Genomic DNA, 24,466 nt, shown 5'->3' with positions numbered 1-24,466 from the left:
GAAGTGATGTGAAAAAAAAAAAGGAGCAAATAAACAATGACTAGGAATTGACACTTCCCACGTGGTGTCATCAAACTATGGTCTACACTTTTTTTTTCAAGTAGTTATCTCCAAGAAACCAGCTCTTTATATTTCATCACAACTTTTTTCTCTCTCTTTATTGTAGATTTTTTCAATTAATTTGTTTGTTGACTGTATAATAAGCATAAAAAATTGTCAATACACTTTCATTTCTTCAGTCATCATAAAACAGAAGACCCCTTTTTTCCCCTTCTTCTCTTGTATTTGGCAGAAAAAGAAAAGTCCATTTGGAAAAAAGATCTTGAATTCATCAAAAAGATTCAATCTTTTTTATGAGGTTTGTTTTCTTATCTTGCTTTGTTTATTGGGTTTCTTAAATCTTGATTTTATTTGACTATTTGTAGTTGGTGTTGTTTGATTTTGTATGGAGCTTTTGATTAGTCTAATTGGTGATTTAATTGCTTATTATGTGTAAGTTCTTGACTTTGTTTATGAGTTTTGATTAATTTTGTGTTTAGTTGAATGGAAGGTTTGTTCTTTGCTTTTACTTTCTTGAATGGAAATTTTATGTTTCTATATATATGAAGTTTGGAGTTACTCTTGTTTTCCCTTTTTTTGGTTGGTGGGGCGGATTCAAGATTTGAACTTTATGTGTTAAAGTTTGAATTTTTATCTCAATTTATTTGATTTATAATGGAGTTACTCTTGTTTTCCCTTTTTTTGGTTGGTGGGGCGATTCAAGATTTGAACTTTATGTGTTCAAAGTTTGAATTTTTATCTCAATTTATTTGATTTATAATGGAGTTATTAGTTAAATGCAAGCTTTTGGCGTTGTTTATGGTTTAATTAAGTTAGTCTTGAAATCAAAGGTTTGTCCTTTGCTTACAGTTCTGGATGATAAGTTTCTGTGACTTTTGTATATATGAAGCTGTTCATTTGAAGTCCTTTTGTGGTGTGTGGGTGAAGGCGGATTTGAGATTTGAATTTATGGGTTGAAGTTCAATTTTTTATGACAATCTGTTTGATTTACTGCATTTGAAATTTATCACTTGTACTTGTATAGTGAATATTTTAACGCATATATAAGGTTTAAGCCAAAGCTACGGGGTTGAAATGAACTCGTACTTTTGTGTGCTGCATCTGCTCTTGTTTGTGGGGTGGGGCAGAGAGGGAGCTACATGATCAGGACTCAGAAGGGGTTCATTTAATTCCTGTTAGTTGGAAGAATATACCATGCGAATAGAGTAAATTTTAATCCCCTTTGAATTAGGAAGCTTTTAGTGTATTGCGTGTTCAAATCTTAGGTGTGACGTTCTTGTATTTTTAAAATTTTCCTTGTTAGAACCTTTTTTTAATTCCTCTTTATGTATATGCTAAATCTCGCTCTTTATGTTGGTCGGTAAGAGAGATATTGATATTGGTCCCATAGTATTGATTCCCCACTTTTGCTTATGTTAATTATTCTTGATCTTTATGTTTGGTCGATAAGATGGATGTCAATATTGATTCCTATCTTTTGCTTATGTCAATTATTCTTGATCTTTATGTTTGGTCGGTAAGATGGATGTCGATATTGATTCATATCTTTTTATATGTCAATTCTGCTCTTACACCTGTAAAGTAAATTTTTTCTGTCTTTTGAGTAGTTTAGTGACGCAGATGGGATTTTCGCCAAAGTTTCATCATCTACTGTATACATACAATAAAAAATAATGATAAAGGCTCTCTAGCTCTGACCCTGTAGTGGTCATTCATGTTTCTTCTTCATGGTATGAGAAAACATTTTAACATTAAGGATTTCTAGTCTGTGTTACCAATTTTTTCGGAAGGGTTTAAATTTTCTGTATTTGTTAGAAATTTGGTTGTGAGTTTGTCGCTGATATTGCTAACACTTCATTACGAAAATTTGATTGCTTGTGAATTAGAAAAATTGCTCATGAATAAAATAAAGATATGAGATGATTCGGCATACACGTGCACGTGCAAGATTATAATATTATTTCGACGTTTCCCAATCTGTAAAGTTAAAGATCGTATGGATAGCATGCACGTGCATTCACGTGCCCGGAAACTAGTAGTCTAAATAAATGCAAGAGTAATCATTTCACTCTACTTGGAATGATTACTCTTGCATTTATTTAGACTACTAGTTTCTAGGCACGTGAATGCACGTGCATGCTAAATCATGTCATATAATTTTCTAATAACACCTTCATCATTTCACTCTTCTTGGAAGTTTCAAAAAAAATCATTTCACTCTACTTGGAAAGAATATTGTGAACTGACGGGGCGACTATACAAATATTCAAAACATGAAGGTGTTTTTAGAAAACTATATGGCATGCTTCGCATACACGTGCACACACGTGCCAAAACACTAGCCTAAATAAAAACTAGAGTAGCCATTTCACTCTACTTGGAAAGAATAGTGTGAACTGACAAGGGAAAAAAAACATGATCACATAGACTATGAGTAGGAATAGAGACACTTCCCACGTGTTGCCAACAAACTGTGATCTACAATATTGCGGGAGGGCAAGTTCAAGTAGTTATCTCCAAGAAACCAGCCCTATATAAGAAGCACCCAAAACTCTCAGAGGTGATATCTTCAATCTTCTCTTGTATTTAGCAGAAAACAAAATTCTCTCTGGAAACAAAATCTTGAATTCATCAAAAAGACTTCAATCTTTTTAAGGTTCTTTGATTCTTTCCCTTTTGACTATTGGTACTAGCTAGATTTTAATTTTTTTTATGGAGTTTTGATTAGTCTATTTAGTGATTTTACTTCCTACAAAATGCAAGTTCTTAACTTTGTTTATCGTTTAATTAAGTTTCTGTTTTAATCTTGAAAATTAAAGGTCTCTTCTTTCTTTGCTTTTTGAATGGAAATTTTCTGTGACTTTTGTGTATATGAAGCTGATTATTTGAAGTTTCTCGTTTTGTTCTTTTCCTTTTGGTTTGTGGCAGAGACGATCCATGATTTGGCGCTGATTGTTCGCTTCCTATCTTTTTGTGTCTTCTTGCTCTTAATGTTGGAGTAAGAGGTTTTTGTCTTTTGAGTAGTTCGGTGGCGGAGGTAGGATTTTCATCTAGGGGTTTGTGGTTTATTATCTATATATGTGCACAAAGAAAACCATGTGACATGATTTGGCATACAAGTCAACAGGTGCTATACTAGTATGCTGTCTCTAAGTTTCCTAAGTCTGTGAAGTAAAGATAATATTTTTCAAAAATATATGACATGATTCTGCATAAACGTGCAACACACGTGCTGAGAAACTAGCGTAAATTAAAACAAGAATAATCGTTTCAGTCTCTCACCGCGGAATAGACACTTCCCATGTGGTGCCATCAAACTGTAGGCTACAATATTGGTGGAGGGGCAGTTCAATTAGATTCACCAAGAAATGATCCCTTTGTTTGACTATATAACAAGCACCAAAAACTTTCAGAAACCATAGCTTCAATCTTCTCTTGTATTTAGCAGAAAACGGAAGTCTCTCTGGAATTAAAAATCTTGAATTCATCAAAAAGACTAGGATCTTCTTAAGATTTGTAATACAATTTGATTCGACTGTTGTTTCTTCATAAAAAAGGCTCAAATCTTTTGAAAGTTCTTTGATTCTTGTTTCTCTTGGTACTAGCTAGTTTTTGATTTTGTATGGAGTTTTGATTCGTCTAAGTAGTGATTTAATCATTTAATTGCCTATTAAATACAAGTTCTTAACTTTGTTTATGGCTTAATTAAATTTATATTTCAATCTTGAAAATCAAAGGTTGTTTTTTGCTTTTTGAAAGAAAACTACATGACATGATTCGACTTACATGTGACACTGGTGCTGAGAAACTAATCTAAAATAAAGACAAGAATAATCATTGCACTCGACTTGGATAGAATATTGTGAACTGACTGGGGAAATGACCAAATAAACTATGACTAGTAATAGACACTTCCCCGGCAGTGTGTCTACAATATTGGTGGAGGGGCAGTTCAAGTAGTTATCTCCAAGAAACCAGTTCTATATATCAAGCACCAAAAACTTTCAGAGACCATTTCTTCAATCTTCTCTTGTATTTAGCAGAAAACAAGTGTCTCTCTGGAAAAAATATCTTGAATTCATAAAAAAACTTGATATTTGTAGGGTATGTAATACCATTTAGCTTGATTCTTTCTTCTTCATAAAAAAAGACTCAAATCTTTTGAAGATTCTTTTTGTTCTCGTCTCTCTTTGACTATTGATACAAGCATTAATTTTCATTTTTTACTTCATTTAGTAGTTGAAGATATTGAATTAATCTTGTAGTGCATTAGGCGGCATCTTTGCTTGCTCTTTTCTATCTTTTCAATAGAGTCTTCCCTCAATCAGGTACCTAAACCAACTTCATAGATTATCACTTTTCCTCCCTTTTGTTCCTCCCTTGATATGTCTGACGAATTAGAGGTCTACTTCTGAAGAGGTAAGGAATGTCTTTCTCCCCACTGTGTGTGTCTGTTGTTTCATCATATTTACCACAGTTCATATCGACATAGGCGTAGTATTTTGGTGAATGACTGGCCCTACAATGTGAGATATAAATCTCTATGCAGTTTGTGATGTTCTGATTTGATGAACTGTCCATTGTCTTTATGGTATTTGAACCTAGATGAATGATAATAGGCTCGACATGCTGTGTGTGGTATCTGTTTATTGTATTTGACAATGCACTGTTTTTACAATAGCTTTGTATTTAACATGTTATAGCAGTCAGCAGGTCTCAAAGTTACTGATCTCAAAACATGAAGGCAAATTTAGAAAATTATATGATATGATTCAGCATGCACGTGCACGCACGTGCCGAGAAACTAGTAGTCTAAATAAATGCAAGAGTAATCATTTCACTCTACTTGGAGAGAATATTGTGAACTGACAGACGACTATACAGAGAAGGTGTTTTTAGAAAACTATATGACATGCTTTGCATACCCGTGCGTGCACGTGCCAAAACAGTAGCCTAAATAAAAACTAGAGTAGTCATTTAACTCTACTTGGAAAGGACAGTGTGAACTGACAAGGGAAAAAAACATGAACAGATAGACTATGAGTAGGAATAGACACACTTCCCATGTGTTGCCAACAGACTGTGATCTACAATATTGCTGGAGGGCAAGTTCAAGTAGTTATCTCCAAGAAACCAGCCCTATATAAGAAGCACCCAAAACTCTCAGAGACCATTTCTTCAATTTTCACTTGTACTTCGCAGAAAACAAGTCTCTCTGGAATAAAAATTCTTGAATTCATCAGAAAGACTCGGATTTTCTTAATATTTGTAATACCATTTGATTTGATTCTTGCTTCTTCATAAAAAAGGCTCAAATCTTTTGAAGGTTCTTTGATTCTTGTTTCTCTGACTCTTTGTACTGGCTAGTTTTTGATTTTGTATGGAGTTTTGATTAGTCTGAGTAGTGATTTAATCATTTAATTGCCAATTAAATGCAAGTTCTTAACTTTGTTAATGGCTTAATTAAATTTCTGTTTTAATTTTGAAAGTCAAAAGTTTTTTTTTTTTTTGCTTTTTTAATGAAAACTATATGATATAATTCGACATACACGTGCGACACACGTGCTGAGAAACTAATCTAAAAGAATGACAGCTACCACGTGCTGTTTGTGATATCTGTTTATTGTATTTTACACTGCACAGTTTTTACAGTAGCTGTGTATTTTAACATGTTGTAGCAGCCAGCAGGTCTCAAACTTACTGATCGCAAAACATGAAGGCATTTTTAGAAATTATGTGACATGATTCAGCATACACGTGCACGCACCTGCCGAGATAGTAGTCTAAATAAATGCTAGAGTAATCATTTCACTCTACTTGGAAAGAATATTGTGAACTGACGGGACGACTATTCAAATAAGGTGTTTTTAGAAAACTATATGACATGCTTCGCATACGCGTGCGTTGCACGTGGCAAAACACTAGCCAAAATAAAAACTAGAGTAGTCATTTCACTCTACTTGGAAAGAATAGTGTGAACTGACAGGGGAAAAACATGAAGAAATAGACTATGAGTAGGAACAGAGACACTTCCCACGTGTTGCCAACAAACTGTGATCTACAATAATGCGGGAGGGCAAGTTCAAGTAATTATCTCCAAGAAACCAGCCCTATATAAGAAGCACCCAAACTCTCAGAGATGATATTTAGCAGAAAACAAAATTCTCTCTGGTAACAAAATCTTGAATTCATCAAAAAGACTTGTATTTTTTTAAGGTTATTTGATTCTTTCCCTTTGACTATTAGTACTAGATATAATTTTTTGTAGAGTTTTGGTTTGTCTAAGTAGTGGTTTAACTTCCTATGAAATGCAAGTTCTTAACTTTGTTTATCGTTTAATTAACTTTCTGTTTTAATCTTGACAATTAAAGGTTTCTTCTTTGCTTTTTGAATGGAAATTTTCTGTGACTTTTGTGTATATGAAGCTGATTATTTGAAGTTTCTCTTTTTTGTTCTCTCTTTTGGCTTGTGGCAGAGACGATCCATGATTTGATGCCTGATTATTTGCTTCCTATCTTTTTGTGTCTTCTTGCTCTTAAAGTTGGGAGTAAGAGGTTTTTGTCTTCTGTGTAGTCCGGTGATGGAGGTAGGATTTTCATCGAGGAGTTTGTGGTTGATTATCTATATATATGCATGAAGAAATAAGTGTTATTTTCCAATGAATGGTCCTGTAGATCTGCCCCCCCGAGTAGGCGATTCTTGTTTCTTCTTCAGGGTATGAGAAAATGTTCTACATTTGTTGGATGGATATGTTGTTTTCAATTTCATGAAAATAGTTTTTGTCTTTTCAGCCTTTTCCTCCTCCTTTTGAATCTGCTAATTTCCCTTAAGTTAACATAAAATTGATCCCACATGTTAAAGTCATTACTGTATTGATTAACTTTTCAGTAATTCATGATCTGAATATCCCAAGTTCGTCTTTTTCGTCTATTTCATATATATATATATATATATATATATATATATATATATATATATATATATATCTTTTTTGGTGGGTGGGTGGGTGGGGGGGGAGGGAGGGTGCAGGGTGCAGGGGGGGTGGTTGTGAATTTGAAGATCTTTTTTTTGTCTCTCTATTTTATGGAAATTTGATGTTAGGCTAGCAATTATTCAGATATCTGACAATTGGTTCTTTCTAGTATACTTTTCCATTTCTAAGTATACATATGAAGGAATGACTAATGAACTTGTTTTGAATTTTTAATACTTTTCTTGATAAGCTTGTGAATCTTTGGTAATTTTGTCACTTCATTTAATATTATTTTTTTTAATTACTTTATTTAGAAGTTACAGATAATGATAATGAATTTATCTTTATTAGCTGTCTTTCTTTTTCTTTTCTGGATGTGAGTTTGTTACATTTTATCTTTATCCAATTCTGTTTCCCTCAATTTGGCATCTAAAACCAACTTCATTAATTATTGCCTTTTGTTTTATCATTTGTTCTTTCCTTAATATGTCTGACTAATTTCACATTCTGGTTTAGAGGTAAAGATTGTCCTTCCCCCACTGTGTGTGTGTGTAATTTTATTCTTTTCACTTCTGTTCATATCGCCATACGTGTATTTTATTTGGTGAAGGGCCGTAGAACGTGAAATATAAATCTCTGTGGAGTTTGTGATGTTTTGATTGTATGAAACTGTCCATTGTCTTCGTGCTGGTTGTTGTATCTGTTTATTGGATTTAACACCACACTGACTTTAAGGTGGCTGTGTATTTTAAGATGTTGTAGCAGGCTTTTCTTGAGGTTACAGATCTCACTATTTGTTTGGCGTAAGTTCTTTTTTACACTGTCGGTCTATAGAAATTTGTTATTTTGCTGACACTTCTGATTCATACACTGTGATAAGAGGATGTGGATGCCTTCTTACTTGTGTTGGTGTGTCCTTTTCCGTCTGGTATACGTTGAGATTTTACATTTTTGTTCTTTGAAAAAGCTTCGTGGTTCTTTTAGTAGGAGTCTCCTGTTAGCCTTACTGCATTTTACCAAATTCTAGTTTCATCAAGTATACTGATTCATGATTTTTTTTGGCAGTTGGTTATGACATTCGACGTATCTGCTGAAAGCTTCTGAGACTTTGTGACTACTTTTAACGAAGAGACTTCGTTAGCTTGGAGCAGTTGTTCAGCATTTTAGCCAATTTGAAGAGAGTGCGTGACTGATCCCAATATGCGCGCATCCCAGATACCTCAATCATCAGGCGGAGTTCACAAGTTGTGCCATCAGCCAACGGCGAACTTTGAGCAATATTATAGCCCTTACCATGTAGTTAACAACAATTCCAGCGATACTAGCAGCTCGGGGACACAGCTCTCTTATCAGACACAGAATGATAAGTTTTTCACTCTTGACTCACTTCCTGATGCTGGTTACGTTAGCTATGATTCGCCTCCTGCTGTAAGCGTCTCGTCCAACTGGAGTCCGTTCTCTCCTCAGTGTTCTCAGTCGTACATATCGGATCAGCACCATTCCTCAGACAACACTTATGGTTCACCTTTGAGCGGGTGTTCAGTAATTAATGATGGGAATGAACTGAAGCATGTGCTAAGGGAGATGGCGAATAATTTGCTAGGGCCTGGTTTTGATATTGATGAAGACAGCAGTTGTTCTTTCAATGGTGAGGTCTCAAAACCTTCAAAGTGGAATCGCGTATTGGAAATTGCACCGAGCTTGGACATGAAAGAGCTGCTTCTTGCGTGTGCTGAAGCAATATCGGATGTCGAAGTCACAGCTAGAGATGCTCAGATGAATGTCTTAGAGCAAAAGGTATCGGATGCTGATGTGACAGCTAGAGATGCTCTGATGAATGTCTTGGAGCAAAAGGTATCAGTTTCCGGGGAACCTATGCAACGATTAAGCGCATACATGTTGGAAGGACTCAAAGCAAGAATATATTCTTCGGGAAGTAACATCTACAAAATGCTCAAGTGCAAGGAACCAACTGGTTCAGAATTGATCTCTTACATGCAAGTCCTCTATCACATCTGCCCCTACTACAGATTCGCTTACACATCCGCCAACGTTGTGATTGAAGAAGCCATGAGGAATGAGAGCAGAATCCATATAATTGATTTTCAAATTGCACAAGGAAGTCAATGGGTGTTCCTTATGCAAAATCTTGCTCGTCGGCCTGGCGGACCCCCTTCTGTCCACATCACAGGTGTTGATGATTCCCAATCAGCTCATGCACGCGGTGGTGGACTTCACCTAGTAGGCGAAAGGCTAGCGAAAGCTGCTGCATCATGTGGAGTGCCTTTTGAATTCCATGCTGCTGCTATATCGGGCTGTGAGGTTCATCTAGAAAACCTTCAAATGAGACATGGAGAAGCCTTGGCAGTTAACTTCCCGTACGTGCTGCACCACATGCCAGACGAGAGTGTAACCACTGTAAACCATCGAGACCGTCTACTCAGATTGGTTAAGAGCTTGTCCCCGGAAATAGTCACCCTTGTTGAACAAGAATCCAACACCAACACTTCTGCTTTCCTTCCAAGATTCCGTGAAACTCTGGATTACTACACCGCAATGTTTGAGTCAATTGCTGCAGGTCGCCCGGGGGATGACAAGCAAAGGATCAATGCAGAGGCGCATTGTGTGGCACGAGACATTGTCAACATTATAGCATGCGAGGGGGCTGACAGAGTGGAAAGACACGAAGTTTTTGGAAAGTGGAGTATGAGACTTACAATGGCTGGATTTACTCCATGCCCCTTGAGTCCATCAGTTGGTGAAGCCATCAACGGCGTGTTGAAAGAGTTCAGCCCAAATTATCGACTTGCAGAGAGCAAAGGCGCGCTTTATCTTGGATGGAAGAACAGAGCTTTAGCGACTTCTTCAGCTTGGAGATGACTGTCGTCTAAGGTGTAAATCTCTCCCTACATGATCTTCGTACACCTTTTTGATTTTACGAGATGTAGGACAAACGAAAATCTTAGGCGTGTACATGTCAACAACATTGGAAATGAAATAGTGAACTCTGAAATAGAATTGTGCATCTACACATTTATGGACATGGATTTAGCAGAAAACATCTATACTAAGTTGGACATTGGAAATGTTCTTGCTTCTTTTGCTCTCTATGTTTTATCTCTTTTTTGAATTATGAGTTTGTATCTATAATTGCATCAAGGCTTACTACTTGTGTCAAACAGTTACAAAATAGTAGTGAATATCATATCAAGTTTTGATTCTTTGGTTGTCCCGTAGATCCTTTATCTATCTATATGAAGAACGAATCATGTAACGTAACGAAGGGGATTCTTGTCTGTACAAATAGCATTTCGTGCTTGGAACGAGCATGAAAGAACGATACTTCTTTATCTTTTGAGTGTTTTGCTAGATGGATTGAGAATGATTCTGATCTAGTTCATGGTCTCTATCATCATAGAAGGAGCTACAAATCATTTGCGCTCTCTTATCTGAAATAGCTAACTTTCGGGTGTGAGTGGGGCCCAAGGTTATTGGTATCAGAGCCAATAAATAGCTAATTTTCAAGTGTGAGTGGGGCCCAATGTTATTGGTATCAGAGCCGATGTTCAACTCATGGAGCCAAGGCCTGGACTCGAAAGGGGTGCCAACCGTGACCAATGAGGTCAGTGGCTCTCCATTTAGCCTATGTGGGACACAGAGAGAATATTGTCGAGTGACATTGCTTCTTTGGCTTGAACCTAAGATTATGATTGTAATTTGTAGTAAACAATATTAGTGTTTATGGAAAAAAGGAGAAGCAATTTGTGATATATTATGGCACTTAATATTAACCAAGACAATATTTATGCAAACAAAAACATCTTATATTTGATTTAAACAAAATAAATATCAATGCAAAATGTATATAAAATTACACAATTTACATATATATACACATACAAAAAAAATGAAAAAAGAACAAAATTAAGAAAAGAAATTATTTATATATTGGAAAAGAAATTCTATTTTTTTTTTACAAAAAAAAATGATATATCAAAAATATATTCAAAGGATCTTTGATTTTCTCCCCTCTTGTATATACCTTCAATAAAATGTTCCAAGAATATTTGATTATTTCCTCTCTTATAAAATGTTATTGTTGTGATATTTTTTACAAGCTTTTCTGCATTCTTTTTGGCAATCAGTCAATGTGAAAACTCTAATTTGTAAGCATTCATAATAACATTGTGTTAGAGAATAATTCATATTATTGCTCTTATCAAGTTCTACATTTGTAGTTTTTGTTGTTGCATTTGTAGCCACAAATAGGCAAAAGATCAATATCAAAGTAAACATTTTACTGCTTGCCATATTTGTAATTAACAACAAATTAGAGAAAAATAATATTTTTTTTGTGTGTGTGAATTGAGTGTGTATATATATATATATATATGTTTTGTGTATTGAGAAGAAGGAAAAAGAAAGATTTTCTTTTTTCTTCTTTCTTTTCCCTTCTTCTTTCTCTATGAAAGAATTACTTGTGTTTTTTATATTAAAAAATGAAAATGAAGGGATTTGTTTATATAGATTATTTTTTTTTGAAAATAAAAAAAAATGTGCAAAATTTGAAGCCCAAAGAAATGAATAGTGTATTTGTTACAAATTTTTCTATGGTTTAAAAAGAATGTGATGGAGAAAATACATTTTATTTGGCTCACATGAAATTTTGGAATGCCAATAATAAATAGTGTGTTATATATAATTAATTCTTCGAATTTTGAGTTATAGTTGTTGGGGAGTTGTAACCTACTAGGGTCACAACTTTTTCATCTAAATACATTAGAAAATAATATCCTCCTATCATTTAAGAATTGCAAAACATATTTTTCGAACCATTTATGTATTTTGATTAAGCAGGAGGGGATGTTGAAGATAGGATTATAAATTAGAATGAAATCATAATAAAATAGTCGTACCGAAAGGTGTGGCCTAATAGCCAACTAAGCTGCGTAGGAAAGGCCCAAAGTTAATCCCAAAGAGATAATAATGAAGTTTCATAGGATCTTTTTGTCTAAGATGTTTCTAAATGTTTTTCAAGTTTTTACTCGTAAAACTTGAACTCTATTTTTATGTCCAAATAAAACTTTAACTTCTAAATATCCTTTGTCATGTAATAAATAATACTTTTTTTAAAAATTCAAATTTAAATCAAATCATATTGAAACGCCTAATAAGACAGAAACAAAGGGCAGGTTAAAGCACAGAAATTGAATTATACAAAACTGGGAACTCCAAAAACAGTTTTTAAAAAATGTACTTCTCCCATTGAGATCATTTACATTTTCTAAAGAAATAGTTGTTCCTATAGATCCAAGAGAAAGCTGTACTTCTTTCTTCAACCAACAAGAAACTGAATTACATCATGGGAGAAGTGATATTTAACATGTCTTGGACTTAAAATAGGAATTGTTTACTTTTTTTCTTTTTGTTTCCCACTCGGTGTCCAGTATCAACATTGGGGCGCGAGTAAATATGAATTCACGCCAAGAAGTCTCACATTGAAGGGTAAGCCGCTCCCTAACAGAAGTGACTTCATATTTGATTGTTTTACTTAAGATGAACAACATCCACCTTTCTTTGTATCTGCAACTGTATCTTCATTTCCTTCATCAGCCTGCAAAACCACAGACTTACCATTTGCTAGCCGCCCCGAGTCCTTTTTCTGGAGCTCTTGAGATTGAATGACTTTTCTGCTCAGAATATTATAGATCTCCCTAACAACTGTCTGGAAAGCAGACGTTACATTCGATGAATCCAAAGCTGAAGTTTCGATGAAAAATAGACCTTTCGCCTCAGCCAAGGCTTTGCCTTCCGCTGTTGTAACTTCCCTGGCGTCTTTGAGATCAGACTTGTTGCCAACGAGTATTATAACCACATTCATGTCCGAATGAGCTGTTAAAGGAGTAAGATATAAGTCAAAAACGATGCTATCAAGTAAGTAAAAAGATCCTGAAAATTGAAGCTGTCATGTATGTTGCTTTATTTTATGAGCAATTCCAGGGACAAGTACATCAATGATACATGCTATGTTGCTTGGATTCTTACAATTTCAAAGAGTCCGAGCAGCATAAGACAACGGTGCCTTTCAAACAATCAAACCAACCCAGAGAATCATATGGGAGCACAATGCATAATCCAACAGATGAACTTAATGTACCATAGGCAAAAAAGATTATGAGTTAATGACATGGAATAATCTCTATTGATATGAAATTCTCAACAATAACATACCTAGTGTAATCCCACAAGTTGGGTATAGGGAGGACAAACCTTACCACTACCTTTGGAGGTAGAGAGGTTGTTTCCGGCTTTCCGCTAGACCCTTGGCTCAATGAAAAGCATATCAAAGCCGATCGAAAACAGAATAACTGAAGAGAAGGGATCATGGCAAAACACTACAGAAATCATGATAAAACATTTTGAAAAAAAAAGAATAGTAACTACAACAAAAGTGCGATAATCGAAAATCGTTGGACAAGAAGTTACATGAGAAATAGTACGACTACTAGTATGGGAGGGTAAGAGAAAAAATGTTCTACTACCTACTAACCTACTACCTAATTATCCACTATTGAGCTATATTGAAACAAAATCCAGTGCAGACCTTCCTCAAGTACCTTAAACGTGGCTATTTCAAACTAAAATGAGAAAACAAACAAGTGAATTGTCAAACAAATATAAACTAAAACAAAAAAATAAATCAAAGAGCATACTGCTTACTCTGAAGCTCGTTAAGCCATCGATCAATGTTATCGAAAGTCAGGCGCCTACTAATATCATAAACCAGAAGAGCTCCAACTGCACCTCTGTAATATGCAGAAGTAACTGCTCTAAATCGTTCTTGACCAGCCGTATCCCATATCTGCGCTTTAACCTCCTTCCCATTTATGTTTATCTTTTGAGTCTGAAATTCTACTCCAATTGTCGATTTTGAGTTTGGATAGAATTCATCTCTAGCAAATCTAGCAAGCAAATTCGATTTACCAACTGCAGAATCACCAATCAATACAATCTTGAAAAGGTAGTCCTCTTTTTTTTCTTCCTCGGAATTGTGTGCCATCTTCTTCACCACATAAAATGGGAAGCTAGAACATCATAACTACTTATTTATGCCGAAATAAAGAAAAGTAAAGAATGAACAGGTATAGGCCCTTGGAAAAAACTTCAAAGGCAGGGGTCGGCTACAGAAGGAAACAGCAAAAGTAAAGAAGAAAGAAGTCTCAGAGGTAAATGTTCTATCAGGAGATGAGGAGTGGTGGAAAAATATTCAAAGTGGACTTGCAAAGCACCATGAACTAAAACTTCCCTCCAGTCACTGTAGTTACTTCTTCGAGTTCAGATTCAGTCCTAAAAGGAAAGTGATGACTTTCAAATATCTACACAAAAGCAAAGCATCAGAAACTTAAAGTTCAGCAAAGAATGAAGTGTCCCACCCTGTGCTAAGCTCCCACTCCCTTGCTTCTTGCCGTCAAGTATTAAGCTCAAAACCTGAAAGCATATGATGGAAATCAAGCAATCTGAAATTTCGTGGAACTTGGAAAATTAAGTTTTAGATTTTTAAATGACGTCGTCAACTAGCATGGGATTAAGGTGTAGTAGTTGTTGCTGTTGTAGTATTCTAAAGGTTACATACGGGTTGATTTATTAGATGGTCACTCAACTAATATTATTATCTGAGAAAGTCACCTTTATTGTTGATTCTAACTTATTTCAACAAACAAAGTGACTTTCTGAGATAACAACTATTAATTGAGTGACCATTTGAACAATCAACTTGATGACATATTTAAGAACAATCTTTTGGACCTAAAGAAGTTCCCAAAACTCATCTAATTTGCTATAGATTTTACCAGATTATACCATGTTACGTTACAAACTATTGCTCAATAAAGTCTGTGAAAAGACAAACAATAACCAACACAGTTTGCATGTGTCTTTTTGGTGAGTAGGGAGAGACCCGTCACCTTCTCCGAAAATAAAGTAAAAAATCTCAGTAGATGGGAAGGATGCTACGACCATAGAACTGTTGGTGCTGTAAAATTTCATTAACTATCCGAAGACTATTAAATTGCTTACATTAATGACTAGAAGTTTATACATGAGCTATAATTGATTGAAGAATCATGAAGTTCAGCATTGTACAGTTCACTACATTTCGTCCTCTTTCCAGTATAACTGAAAATATTAGAGATTTAAATTGCAGTATTGTAAGGTTTCTGTCAAAATAAAAGGCTGCTCGTGTTGTTGTTGTTTTCATGTGCAAATCAGCCATAGCTGACAACTCACACAAAATTGGCACTTGTAATTCTGGAAACATACAGCAACAATAACATACCCAAAGTAGTCCCACAAGTGAAGTTTGGGGAGGTAGTGTGTACTATATACACAGCCTTACCCCTTACTTTGTGAAGGTAGAGAGGTTGTTCCCGACAGATCCTTGACCTGAGTAGCAGATATATAAAAACCAATATGAAAAGGACTCCACCACTTTTAAAAAAGACCTCTATGAAAGTTAGAATGCCCACCACTTCTAGTTCCTCTTGGACACTCCATTTTAAGCTAAAGCCAATTCGACCAACAGAAGTTCTATCTCCCACTAACTGCATTATTTGAGATTCATGGTGTCTGGACAACTTACGTACACCTTGACAATGATTTAATAATTTACAAGTTCCTGCTACCTTCCACCAACACGTAACAAGTAACTCAGTCGACTTAGTCATAGACATATAAGAAAATATCACTTAGTTATCATTCAAGCCTTATTTCCTAATGTTGTCACTCCAACATCTTCACCTGCCGGGGCAATCCCTTTGCGAGTACTACTTTGGTATGAATACCACATAAGGGAAAACGGAGCATAATCTCTCTATTGCAATTGCCCTGGATTACAAGTACATGCATCTTTCTATGAAATTTAATCAAATCAATTAACTACACCTCAATCCCTAACACTGGTATGCTATATAAATCTTTCTCTTTTGATCATTCATCAAAGATTTCGTAAATGCTTGCTCTAAGCCAGTGTGATAACACATAATTATAGATTGTCGAGACCTCATATTGTATCCAAAATTGCATCAACACCGGGTACAATAACCAGGTTGGCCATATAAATCTTGTATATCATTCGTTCTGTTTAGGTCTATTTCATTCCAATATGTCCTTTATGGGATATGAAGGGTTCTATAAATCTCTACTTACCTGTAGAAGGGATAATTAATTCCAATTAGTTTGTATCGTTAATATAAATCATTTGTTACATGACTCTCTGTAATTAGCAAATTTCGTCCTTCCTATAACAAAGACTTAATATCATACCAATAAACAGAAAGTGCAACCTTCTGCAAGTAGTTAGTATCCCCAAAAATGGCTAACAACAACAACATACTTGTGGAATGAGGTCTGGGAGGTTGAGATGTACGTACAACTTACCCCTACCTTTATGTGGTCGAGAGGTTGTTTCCATAGACCCTCGACTCAAAACAAATGTAATCAAAGCATGATAGAAAGAAAACAACGACAACATAATAGCAAAGATAAATGGAACAAATGAAACAGCAGGTAGTGAAAATTAGTAGAATAAGATACTGCACATATACTAACTAATACTACAAGGCAAAATGGCTAACAAATAGTTCAATTTTTTGTGAACCTTCATTATGTAGTACCACATAATAATAAGGCTATTCAGGAATTTTTTTTAAAAAAAAACATGTCTAACTGATCTCTCCAAATTTATTTGTATAATGTTGCTCGGACTCTTAAAAATACCGATAAGTGTGTGCCACATCCTACAAAAGTTATGCACTTTGAAGGATCCGATATTGATACGACAACATTTTTAAAGAGCCGGCAACATATTCCTTATTTTTTTTTTTAAAAAAAAAAGGAAAAAAAACACCCTTACCTAGTCTCTTCAACCATGAACAGGAAAAGAGCCCCATCCACATGTAAATTACTTAAACAATTAAAAGGAAATTGACCTAAGATAGAAGAACAGTATCCTACATGTTTTCCTATATGGGACCCTTGTAGTAAATAATTTCAACAATAAGCTACACTGCATAAGTTGTCTCATCATGTCTAATAAAAAGAACTTTCAAAATATGTTGTATGACTAAAACAAGACAGACAATAATTACTAAGTCTGACATAACTACTTCTAGTGCAACATCTTTTACTCCCTCCATTTCAAAGAATTTAAGATAGCAAAAAAAAATTTTTGAATCTTATTACGAGTACCAAAATGTTCATTAATCTTGTGGAATTAAGAAGTTCTCAAAAAGGAAAGAGACATTTTTTTCACAAACACTAAAAACGAAAGTAAGACAAACAAATCAAAACAGCGAGTAACAATAACAACAACATCAAAGTTTGAGAAGGATAGAGTATGCACACACGTAGAGAGGTTGTATCTTGATAGACCCTCAGGACAAGTATTTCAAAGCCGAGAAAAGAAATAACAAAACTAAAGAAGCCAAAACAAAATAAAGATAGCATGATAAATATAATAAACTAAAACATAAGATTACTACAATGAAATTACAAAAAACAACGTACAGTAACATAAATCGAAACGGAGAGAGTAACACTTAACAATCATATAATTTTGGCATTTACCAATTTAAGATAAAAACAGACACATAATACTAAATACAATTAGCATCCACCACCCTTTTTTTAGGATATTCCTAAATCAACCCATATTTCCATTTCAAGGTGAAACAAAGAAAAACTGGGGGGGAAAATCAATCTTTATCAGTTTCTAGCTAAAAAAAATGCAAATTTAACTAAACAATGATAATTAGAAACTAATATAAAAGAGAATTGGGTAATAAAGATTCAATCTTTATGACAAAAGGCACATACCCAATTCTTTATAATGATCAAAATGCTATATTCCCTTATCAATCTATCAAGTGGTGTGATCAAATCAAGAACCAGATCAATGAATCAAACAGCTCTAAAAATGGGGTAATTTGAAAATTTTGTTAGAAAAAAACATAGGAATCAAATGATTATGTTTTTGGGTTTTGGAGAGATTAAGGAAAATTTCAAGATTCAGGCAAGATGGGAGAAGGAGAGAGAGAGAGACACCAGATTTACAGCATTTGTTACACTATACAATGGTGAACAGATGGCAGCAATAAATGGGCTTTATTTAGCTAATGGATATATATTTGTGCTCCAGTCCAAACCAAAATATATTGCTGACTCGAACTCAGCGGCGAAGCTAAAAATTTCATAAAGGGATTCAAAATAGCAATTTATTATGTTAAGAATATTTAAAATATGTTATTTAATTATTTCATGTGTCAATAATTTTTCGACGACGAATCTCAATTGAACACCCTTCCTGCCATGTGGCTATGTCACTGCTCTTGATTTTAATTTACGTGACACCGTTCATCGAAAACAAAAATAAAGGAAAACAGACCTTTTTTAGGTTTGGTCTTATTAAAGCTTAGTTTAGTGTATGGTTTTAATTGATTTTTCTTCATAATAAAGTGTTATTGATAAAAATAAAGATGATGTTGTTAAATAGTTGTCAAAATAACATTAATTTGGAAAAAACTAAAAAAGAAAAAGCGTCACATGAGTTGACTAAATATAAAGCCTCATTTGTGCTATGTAAGAGAAAAAATTGTAATTGTTATTTTGCATTTAGATTTTTAGAAAATAGCAAGGTTTTGCTTAGTTAAAAATATCGAAGTACTTTTTTATTTCAAAACGTATTATAATAAATTATATCGGTGTGCATAAATATAGTGAAATATATTATATTTGTGTGCATTATAAGTATCTTGTATATGAGTTCGAAATACACTACATCTACATGCATAACAATAGTAAAATGCATCGTATCATTTTTCTTAATAAGTGTGTGTATATAAATATACCATATCTCTATCTAACTCTTTTCGTATGAGTAATAATTATATCTATATGTATCTAATGTATCTACGATAATTTCAAAAAACCTAAACACCATCTATTTAAAGACAAAAATTAAAGACCATCGTAATTTGAGATTCACATGCCAAAAACCAATTAGCCAAAGCCAAATTTTTTGTTTTATTATCGTTGATTGGGATACTATTTTCTTTTATTATTAAATCTATCTAATGTTCAAAACATACTTAGATCATTTAATTCAGATATGATCCATGTAGGGCTCATAAAAAGAGTGTTCTCCCTATACATATACAAAGAAATTAATTGTGTAATTCATTATACACATACAAAAGAAAATAGTTATATACATCCAAATCAATTGTATAATTTGTGTGTGTATAAAACAATAAAGAGAGAAAGATAAAAGAAAAGAGACAAGGTAATATTTGTATTATATAATTATAAGTGTATAAGACGAAAATATATGTATTTACAAGTGTAAATAAAATTTTCTTTCGCTTTATACAAACAGAAACGAATTTATACATTTCGTTTTTGTTTGTATAAGCGATAGAGGCGAGGGTGGCGAGCGAAATTTGAAAAAGAGGAGAGAATTTAACAAAAATATATGTATATATACAAAAAAAATTCGCTTTATACAAACAGAAACACATTTTATACACTTGCTTTTGTATAAAAGTGAGAGGAAGCGAGCGAGAGAGGGAGAGTGGCGAGTGAAAGTTTGAGGGAGAGAGGTGATTGACAAAAAGTTTGCTACAGGGCACAATTAAATCAAAGTATGATTATGACATTTAATTTGATTTGTTAGTTTGCTATTATATACAATTTTCCCAATAAGTAATGATGCACAAATGTCGCATCAAGAAAATAAATTTAAATTGCTAAAAAGAAATGGATGAACACACATATACAAAATATTTAATTTTTGTTTAAATTAATTGAACAGAAGTGTCAAGATGGCCGAGTTGGTCTAAGGCGCCAGTTTCAGGTACTGGTCCGAAAGGGCATGGGTTCGAATCCCATTCTTGACAATTTATTTTTGTAATTTTTCTTATGTCATGTTGAGAAAATTAATATGCATGCATCTTATTTGTTTTCAAAATATTTAAACAACACACACACTTAAATGGAAAACATAGCCAAATTATGAATCTAGCTTTTGAACAAGGAAGTCATTAGGTCGAGGATACATCTATCTGAACAGGTTGCTCCAAAGTCATTAGGTCAAGGATAAGTCATAACATCAATAGTAATATTCAATTAACGATTCTAGTATCTAAACCATCTTGCGTGCACCTCGTTTGTTCCATCAAATACCTACTACTAGGTACATCCCTAGCTACTTTGCCTTGTTTAAATGGTGCATATTATAAATAATGTGCATCTTTGCTGCCCTTGCATTTAGACTGATAGGTATTGTAACATGATGTGGCACTACACAGAAAGCAGACCTGGTTTAACTTTGACAATTCTGAGAAAAAGACCGAGTCATTTGTATTGGCACTAATGTCACTCAAGTTGAGCAAAACTGAGAAGATTACATTGATAAATGATTATGCATAACTAAAGTTTCATCTTCCTCCTATATTATCATGATAACAACATAAACCAGCGGGCATGACGTCTTTACTGGTCCCTTCTACACAAATCACCTCGCGTCCAAGTTGTTCAACTAATTCTCTGTAGTTTTGATATCCACTTTCGGGTCCAAATTCAACGTATGTAACTAGCCTTAGCATGAGAGTCGAGGCACTACAAAAAATTTCCATGTATGTAATGTGGTTAAGTACAGGAATAATAGAAGGAAGGGGAAGGGGTGGGAGCAATATGTCATATCAAAGCATCAAAAGAAAATGGAAAATTATGGGAGGAATTGATTTGAGATGGTAAAGGAGAAAAAAACAAAACACCCCTAAACTATACCTGGATTCTTCGAAAGAAAAAAAAAATACCCCGGATTCTCTGTTACACACTACTATACTTTGCGAATCTCCTGACATTTATAACATCTTTTATTAAATTATTTCTTACTGTCTTGTTTTCTTTTTCACTAGAGCTTCTTTTGTTTTCGTTATTACATCATAGACCAGCAGTCCAGCACGATGCCACAACTACCTTTGCCAAAGGCAAGATCTTTTCTCCTCCACCATCACCTAAACCATCAAACCTCTCACCACCACCATCATAAAACAAACAGCACAAAGGAGCATCAACTTATGTTTGTTTTCTATTAACTACATCCTCGAGGTCTTTATATTTATCCAGCAAATCATCCAAAATGCAATTTTATCACAAGGGCCCAAGGAAAATGAGCTTAACCTCATTCCCCATTATTGCATTTTGCCCTTCCCAAGTCCCAAATTGTTGTTGCTCCCTTCGTTGGATGTAGCTATTAATTTGTCCCTTTACCTCTTTTGTAATGCAGGATGTATCAACCTTAATTACCCAAGGTCAAATAAATTGGAAATTTACGGGTGGAAATTTAATTGAGATCCGAGGAATGAATGAAAGATCAAAAGCAAAGATTAAATGAGCAGAGTAACTAAGATACGGAAACAAAACCAAAAGAAAAGACCTTACCAAAAAATTGTTCTGATGTATGCGTACAATGAGCACATTCAGCTGTCTCTGCTTTTAGATCTTTTTGATTTCTTAATATGATTTTCAGATTTCAGCTTTCCCTTGTAGGGTACTAAGTTATCTGGCTCAAGCAATTCAGCAGCCCTTTTGTTGCCTATCCTCTTCTCCGTAATGCTGTAGTATCAGAAAAATGCATGAGGCGGAGTGATGGAATGAAATAAGTGAATAGAAACTTCACAGTTAGCAAGCAAACCTGTAAGCTTGAGACTCTTCTGCTTTCGTTTCCAACCATTGAATATTTCCTGTGTTATCTGGAATTAATGACCCACACATATGTAGTATCTCTTCATCAAAACTACAAATAAAGAGCACGACATCAAGTCTAATTCATCCTTTATGTGATTAAAAAAACAAAATATCACCTCGTAAATTACACCTCTTTAGCTATTACAACAGTTCGAAGTTATTAGTTATATGACTCTCCCTTGATTCATCAAGTCATATTTATGCACCATATTCTTAAATCTCACGATCTCTTTCTCTACAACAACAAATATGCCTAGTATGTAATCCCACACGTGTGGTCTGAGAGGGCAGAGTGTACGCAGAACTTCAGACTGCTAAATTGAACCAAATAACTGCATATATGCTTCTGTTCTTTCTTTGTTTTATATTACTTCTGGTATGTATCAATCCCTATTTTAGAGGAACACAGGAAAATAATTTCCAGTGCTCAATAAAAAATTTGAACGAAAATCTTACTTCTTAACTGAGAACCGTAGAGTAGTTCCCACTTTGATCCTGTGTTTCTTGTTTGATCTGCTAACAAAAACTTCTTTCCCGTGTTTCTATGAAAAGAGAAACATATTCAAAGACAAATCAGTATCAAATCTATATCTCAACTCAAGGTTTCATTAGTTCAAAGTGCTTACAATTTTATACTTGAAATCTTCTCGAATGTCCTCATCTGCTATGACAGCCGAAGAAAAACCAAGAACAACTATGTGAATAGACTGCTGGCCAACTTTAACGACCTCACCTTCTGAAAAGATCAATATCGAAAGTAGGATTAAAGAAACAAAGTCCATCCAAACAAATTTACCATATTTAGGGGTTGTTTGGTACAGTGTATAAAAATAATGCTAAATAAAGTGTATTAGTAATGCTTGCATTAGTTATACAAAAATTATTTCTTATGCATTGTTTGGTTTAGTGTATAAAAAATATCCTTCACAATTATGGTGAAAAACATGTAAAGGGGTTTTTAAGGGATATTGGGACTTTCACAATGCTAATGCATGCATTAAATCCTTTTGCATTACTGATACCTAGAAATCTATGGTATTAGTACACAATAGGGCGTATAACTAATGCTAGGCATGAAAACGTGTACCGAAGACATTATTTTTGCTAAGACACTCTACCAAACGCCCCCTTAAATATTTATATCGCTAGGGTGGGAGTTGAGCTTTGAGTTTTTGAAAAAGGGAAAACAATGAGGTGGTGAAATTGAAAAAAATTACGCTAGTTTAGCATTTACTCCAAGAACAAAAAGCCTGGAAAGTAACTGAGCTACAGTACACTTTTACAAACAAAAAGAACTCAGTTGCAGGACTACCTAATAGCATTTCTGGCTTTGGATTAAAAAGTAGCAATTTTGCTTCAAGTTTCACACCAAAATAAGGGTGAATTCCTGGAAGAATTCTAGCCAAATTGCTACTGAACTTGGGTTCATAAGTCAATACCACACCATCTAAAGCTTCATTAAACCTGTAAAAAGAAGGAATCTTATGAACAAAAGTACCTAAAGAAACAAGTGGAGCAGAAGGCCAAATACACTCAAACACCAAATTCCTAAGTGATGATAAAGGAGGGAAGAAAAGAAAGAAAAAATTGAACCATGAAAATAGGAACTTCAAATAGCAGGATTGTCAACCCAAAATAAAACACAGTAAAGAGGCGACCATGGGATACCTCCCCAAATAAACTCAATAATCCGTCCAACTGATTGGACAAGCTGAAAAAGTAAAATTGCTTGCACAATCCATTCACAATCTGATCAAAACATAACAATAATAATTAGACACACATCAATCTCTAACTACTTGCAGAGATGAAATCCAACCTCCCTCTCACCTTTTAAGCAGTGCACTCATGATATCGATATATGGCATGATGCCTAGACAAAGCCAATGTTTAGCAGAATCATCATATTGTGACTATATTTACCTATGCACTCAGTCAACCTACCACAATTCTCCTCTATTATACTAGCTCAAAGCCAGCTATACAAAGCTCACATATGGGAAGTTCTAGACAAACCTATGTTGCAGCAACAATTTTGTAGAGACCGAGCAATATTATTAACTAAAAATGGATTAATTAACACTCTACTGAAACAAAACATGCGTTATCAACTACTCAACATCTCCACACTAAAAAAATGTAACATTCACCAAAGTTTCTCATACCAAACCAAAAAAATCACTTTTTTTTGGTTGAATTTGTTTGTAGATAGATTTCACTGAGGAAGACACAAAACACAAAATCTGCGACTTCAAATTGAACCGTACTTCAATTTTCTAACACAAAATAGGAAAGATGATGAGGAATTACTTGAAAAGCAGTGAACTGAGTTCGCGATAAACTGCGGTTTCGACATTTTTGGCGTTAGATGGATGTAAATACACAAGCAAATTCGCCCTACACTCTTTCAGAGCCTCCATTGATGCCCAATTTTGTTAGGGTTTATGTTAAACCCTAAAATCTTAGAAGAGGAGATGTAGAAGTAATAAATAATTGGTTATTTGCACTTCTGACCATTTTGTGTTGGTGTTAAATTTTGCCTATCACGCTAAATATTTTTTTTTTTGTGAGCATAAATTTATTTCTAGTATTATAATATTTTACAAATATTTTGTCATTTAAAATTAT

At 34.3% G+C, this 24,466-nt stretch overlaps 3 protein-coding genes and 1 non-coding gene across 9 annotated transcripts; 2 read left to right on the top strand and 2 right to left on the bottom strand.

Annotated features, from left to right (window-relative positions):
• Positions 1 to 10,253, top strand: LOC101247427 (scarecrow-like protein 13). Of its 5 annotated transcripts, none has more exons than XM_069298560.1 (3): positions 141 to 358; positions 6,634 to 6,775; positions 8,099 to 10,253. In XM_069298560.1, exon 3 carries the CDS (start codon positions 8,234 to 8,236, stop codon positions 9,911 to 9,913), a length of 1,680 nt encoding a protein of 559 aa, XP_069154661.1. In that variant the 5' UTR covers positions 141 to 358; positions 6,634 to 6,775; positions 8,099 to 8,233; the 3' UTR covers positions 9,914 to 10,253. The 5 variants fall into 5 exon arrangements, with proteins under 5 accessions (XP_004239819.1, XP_069154661.1, XP_004239821.1 ...); XM_004239773.5 differs by lacking the exon at positions 6,634 to 6,775 and adding an exon at positions 2,989 to 3,097; XM_004239771.4 differs by lacking the exon at positions 6,634 to 6,775 and having other exon boundaries at positions 1 to 358.
• Positions 10,254 to 12,226: 1,973 nt separating this feature from the next.
• LOC101248300 (ras-related protein RABA5a) lies at positions 12,227 to 18,210 on the bottom strand. Of its 2 annotated transcripts, XM_069298558.1 has the most exons (5): positions 15,559 to 16,237; positions 15,369 to 15,475; positions 14,467 to 14,521; positions 13,754 to 14,380; positions 12,227 to 12,925 (listed from the first exon to the last, which is right to left on the bottom strand). In XM_069298558.1, the coding sequence occupies exons 4-5, from the start codon at positions 14,091 to 14,093 to the stop codon at positions 12,585 to 12,587; spliced, it is 681 nt and encodes a 226-aa protein (XP_069154659.1). In that variant the 5' UTR covers positions 14,094 to 14,380; positions 14,467 to 14,521; positions 15,369 to 15,475; positions 15,559 to 16,237; the 3' UTR covers positions 12,227 to 12,584. The 2 variants fall into 2 exon arrangements, with proteins under 2 accessions (XP_069154659.1, XP_010321395.1); XM_010323093.4 differs by lacking the exons at positions 15,369 to 15,475; positions 15,559 to 16,237 and adding an exon at positions 17,906 to 18,210.
• Positions 18,211 to 19,902: 1,692 nt separating this feature from the next.
• On the top strand, positions 19,903 to 19,983 carry TRNAL-CAG (transfer RNA leucine (anticodon CAG)). The gene has a single exon. It is a non-coding gene; the product is annotated as a tRNA-Leu (tRNA).
• Positions 19,984 to 20,421: 438 nt separating this feature from the next.
• LOC101248579 (uncharacterized) lies at positions 20,422 to 24,364 on the bottom strand. Its single transcript, XM_004239776.5, has 7 exons — positions 24,149 to 24,364; positions 23,151 to 23,302; positions 22,465 to 22,574; positions 22,295 to 22,380; positions 21,786 to 21,887; positions 21,533 to 21,706; positions 20,422 to 20,704 (listed from the first exon to the last, which is right to left on the bottom strand). The coding sequence occupies exons 1-6, from the start codon at positions 24,256 to 24,258 to the stop codon at positions 21,571 to 21,573; spliced, it is 696 nt and encodes a 231-aa protein (XP_004239824.1). The 5' UTR covers positions 24,259 to 24,364; the 3' UTR covers positions 20,422 to 20,704; positions 21,533 to 21,570.
• Positions 24,365 to 24,466: the final 102 nt, after the last annotated feature.

Source organism: Solanum lycopersicum, chromosome 5 (genome assembly GCF_036512215.1).
Source record: "Solanum lycopersicum chromosome 5, SLM_r2.1".
NCBI classification, from domain to species: Eukaryota; Viridiplantae; Streptophyta; class Magnoliopsida; order Solanales; family Solanaceae; genus Solanum; species Solanum lycopersicum.
This window is presented reverse-complemented; position numbering and strand designations above follow the sequence as displayed.

Bases quoted from the DNA above. Each gene is read 5' to 3' on its own strand.
- LOC101247427 (XM_004239771.4), top strand. From the start codon at position 8,234: ATGCGCGCATCCCAGATACCTCAATCATCAGGCGGAGTTCACAAGTTG.
- LOC101248300 (XM_010323093.4), bottom strand. From the start codon at position 14,093: ATGGCACACAATTCCGAGGAAGAAAAAAAAGAGGACTACCTTTTCAAG. The intron at 12,926-13,753 runs GTAAGCAGTATG...CTCCTTTAACAG, and splicing joins ATGGCTTAACGAGCTTCAGA to CTCATTCGGACATGAATGTG.
- LOC101248579 (XM_004239776.5), bottom strand. From the start codon at position 24,258: ATGGAGGCTCTGAAAGAGTGTAGGGCGAATTTGCTTGTGTATTTACAT. The intron at 21,888-22,294 runs GTAAGATTTTCG...CTTTATTTGTAG, and splicing joins CTACGGTTCTCAGTTAAGAA to TTTTGATGAAGAGATACTAC. The intron at 21,707-21,785 runs GTTTGCTTGCTA...CTGATACTACAG, and splicing joins GAAGAGTCTCAAGCTTACAG to CATTACGGAGAAGAGGATAG.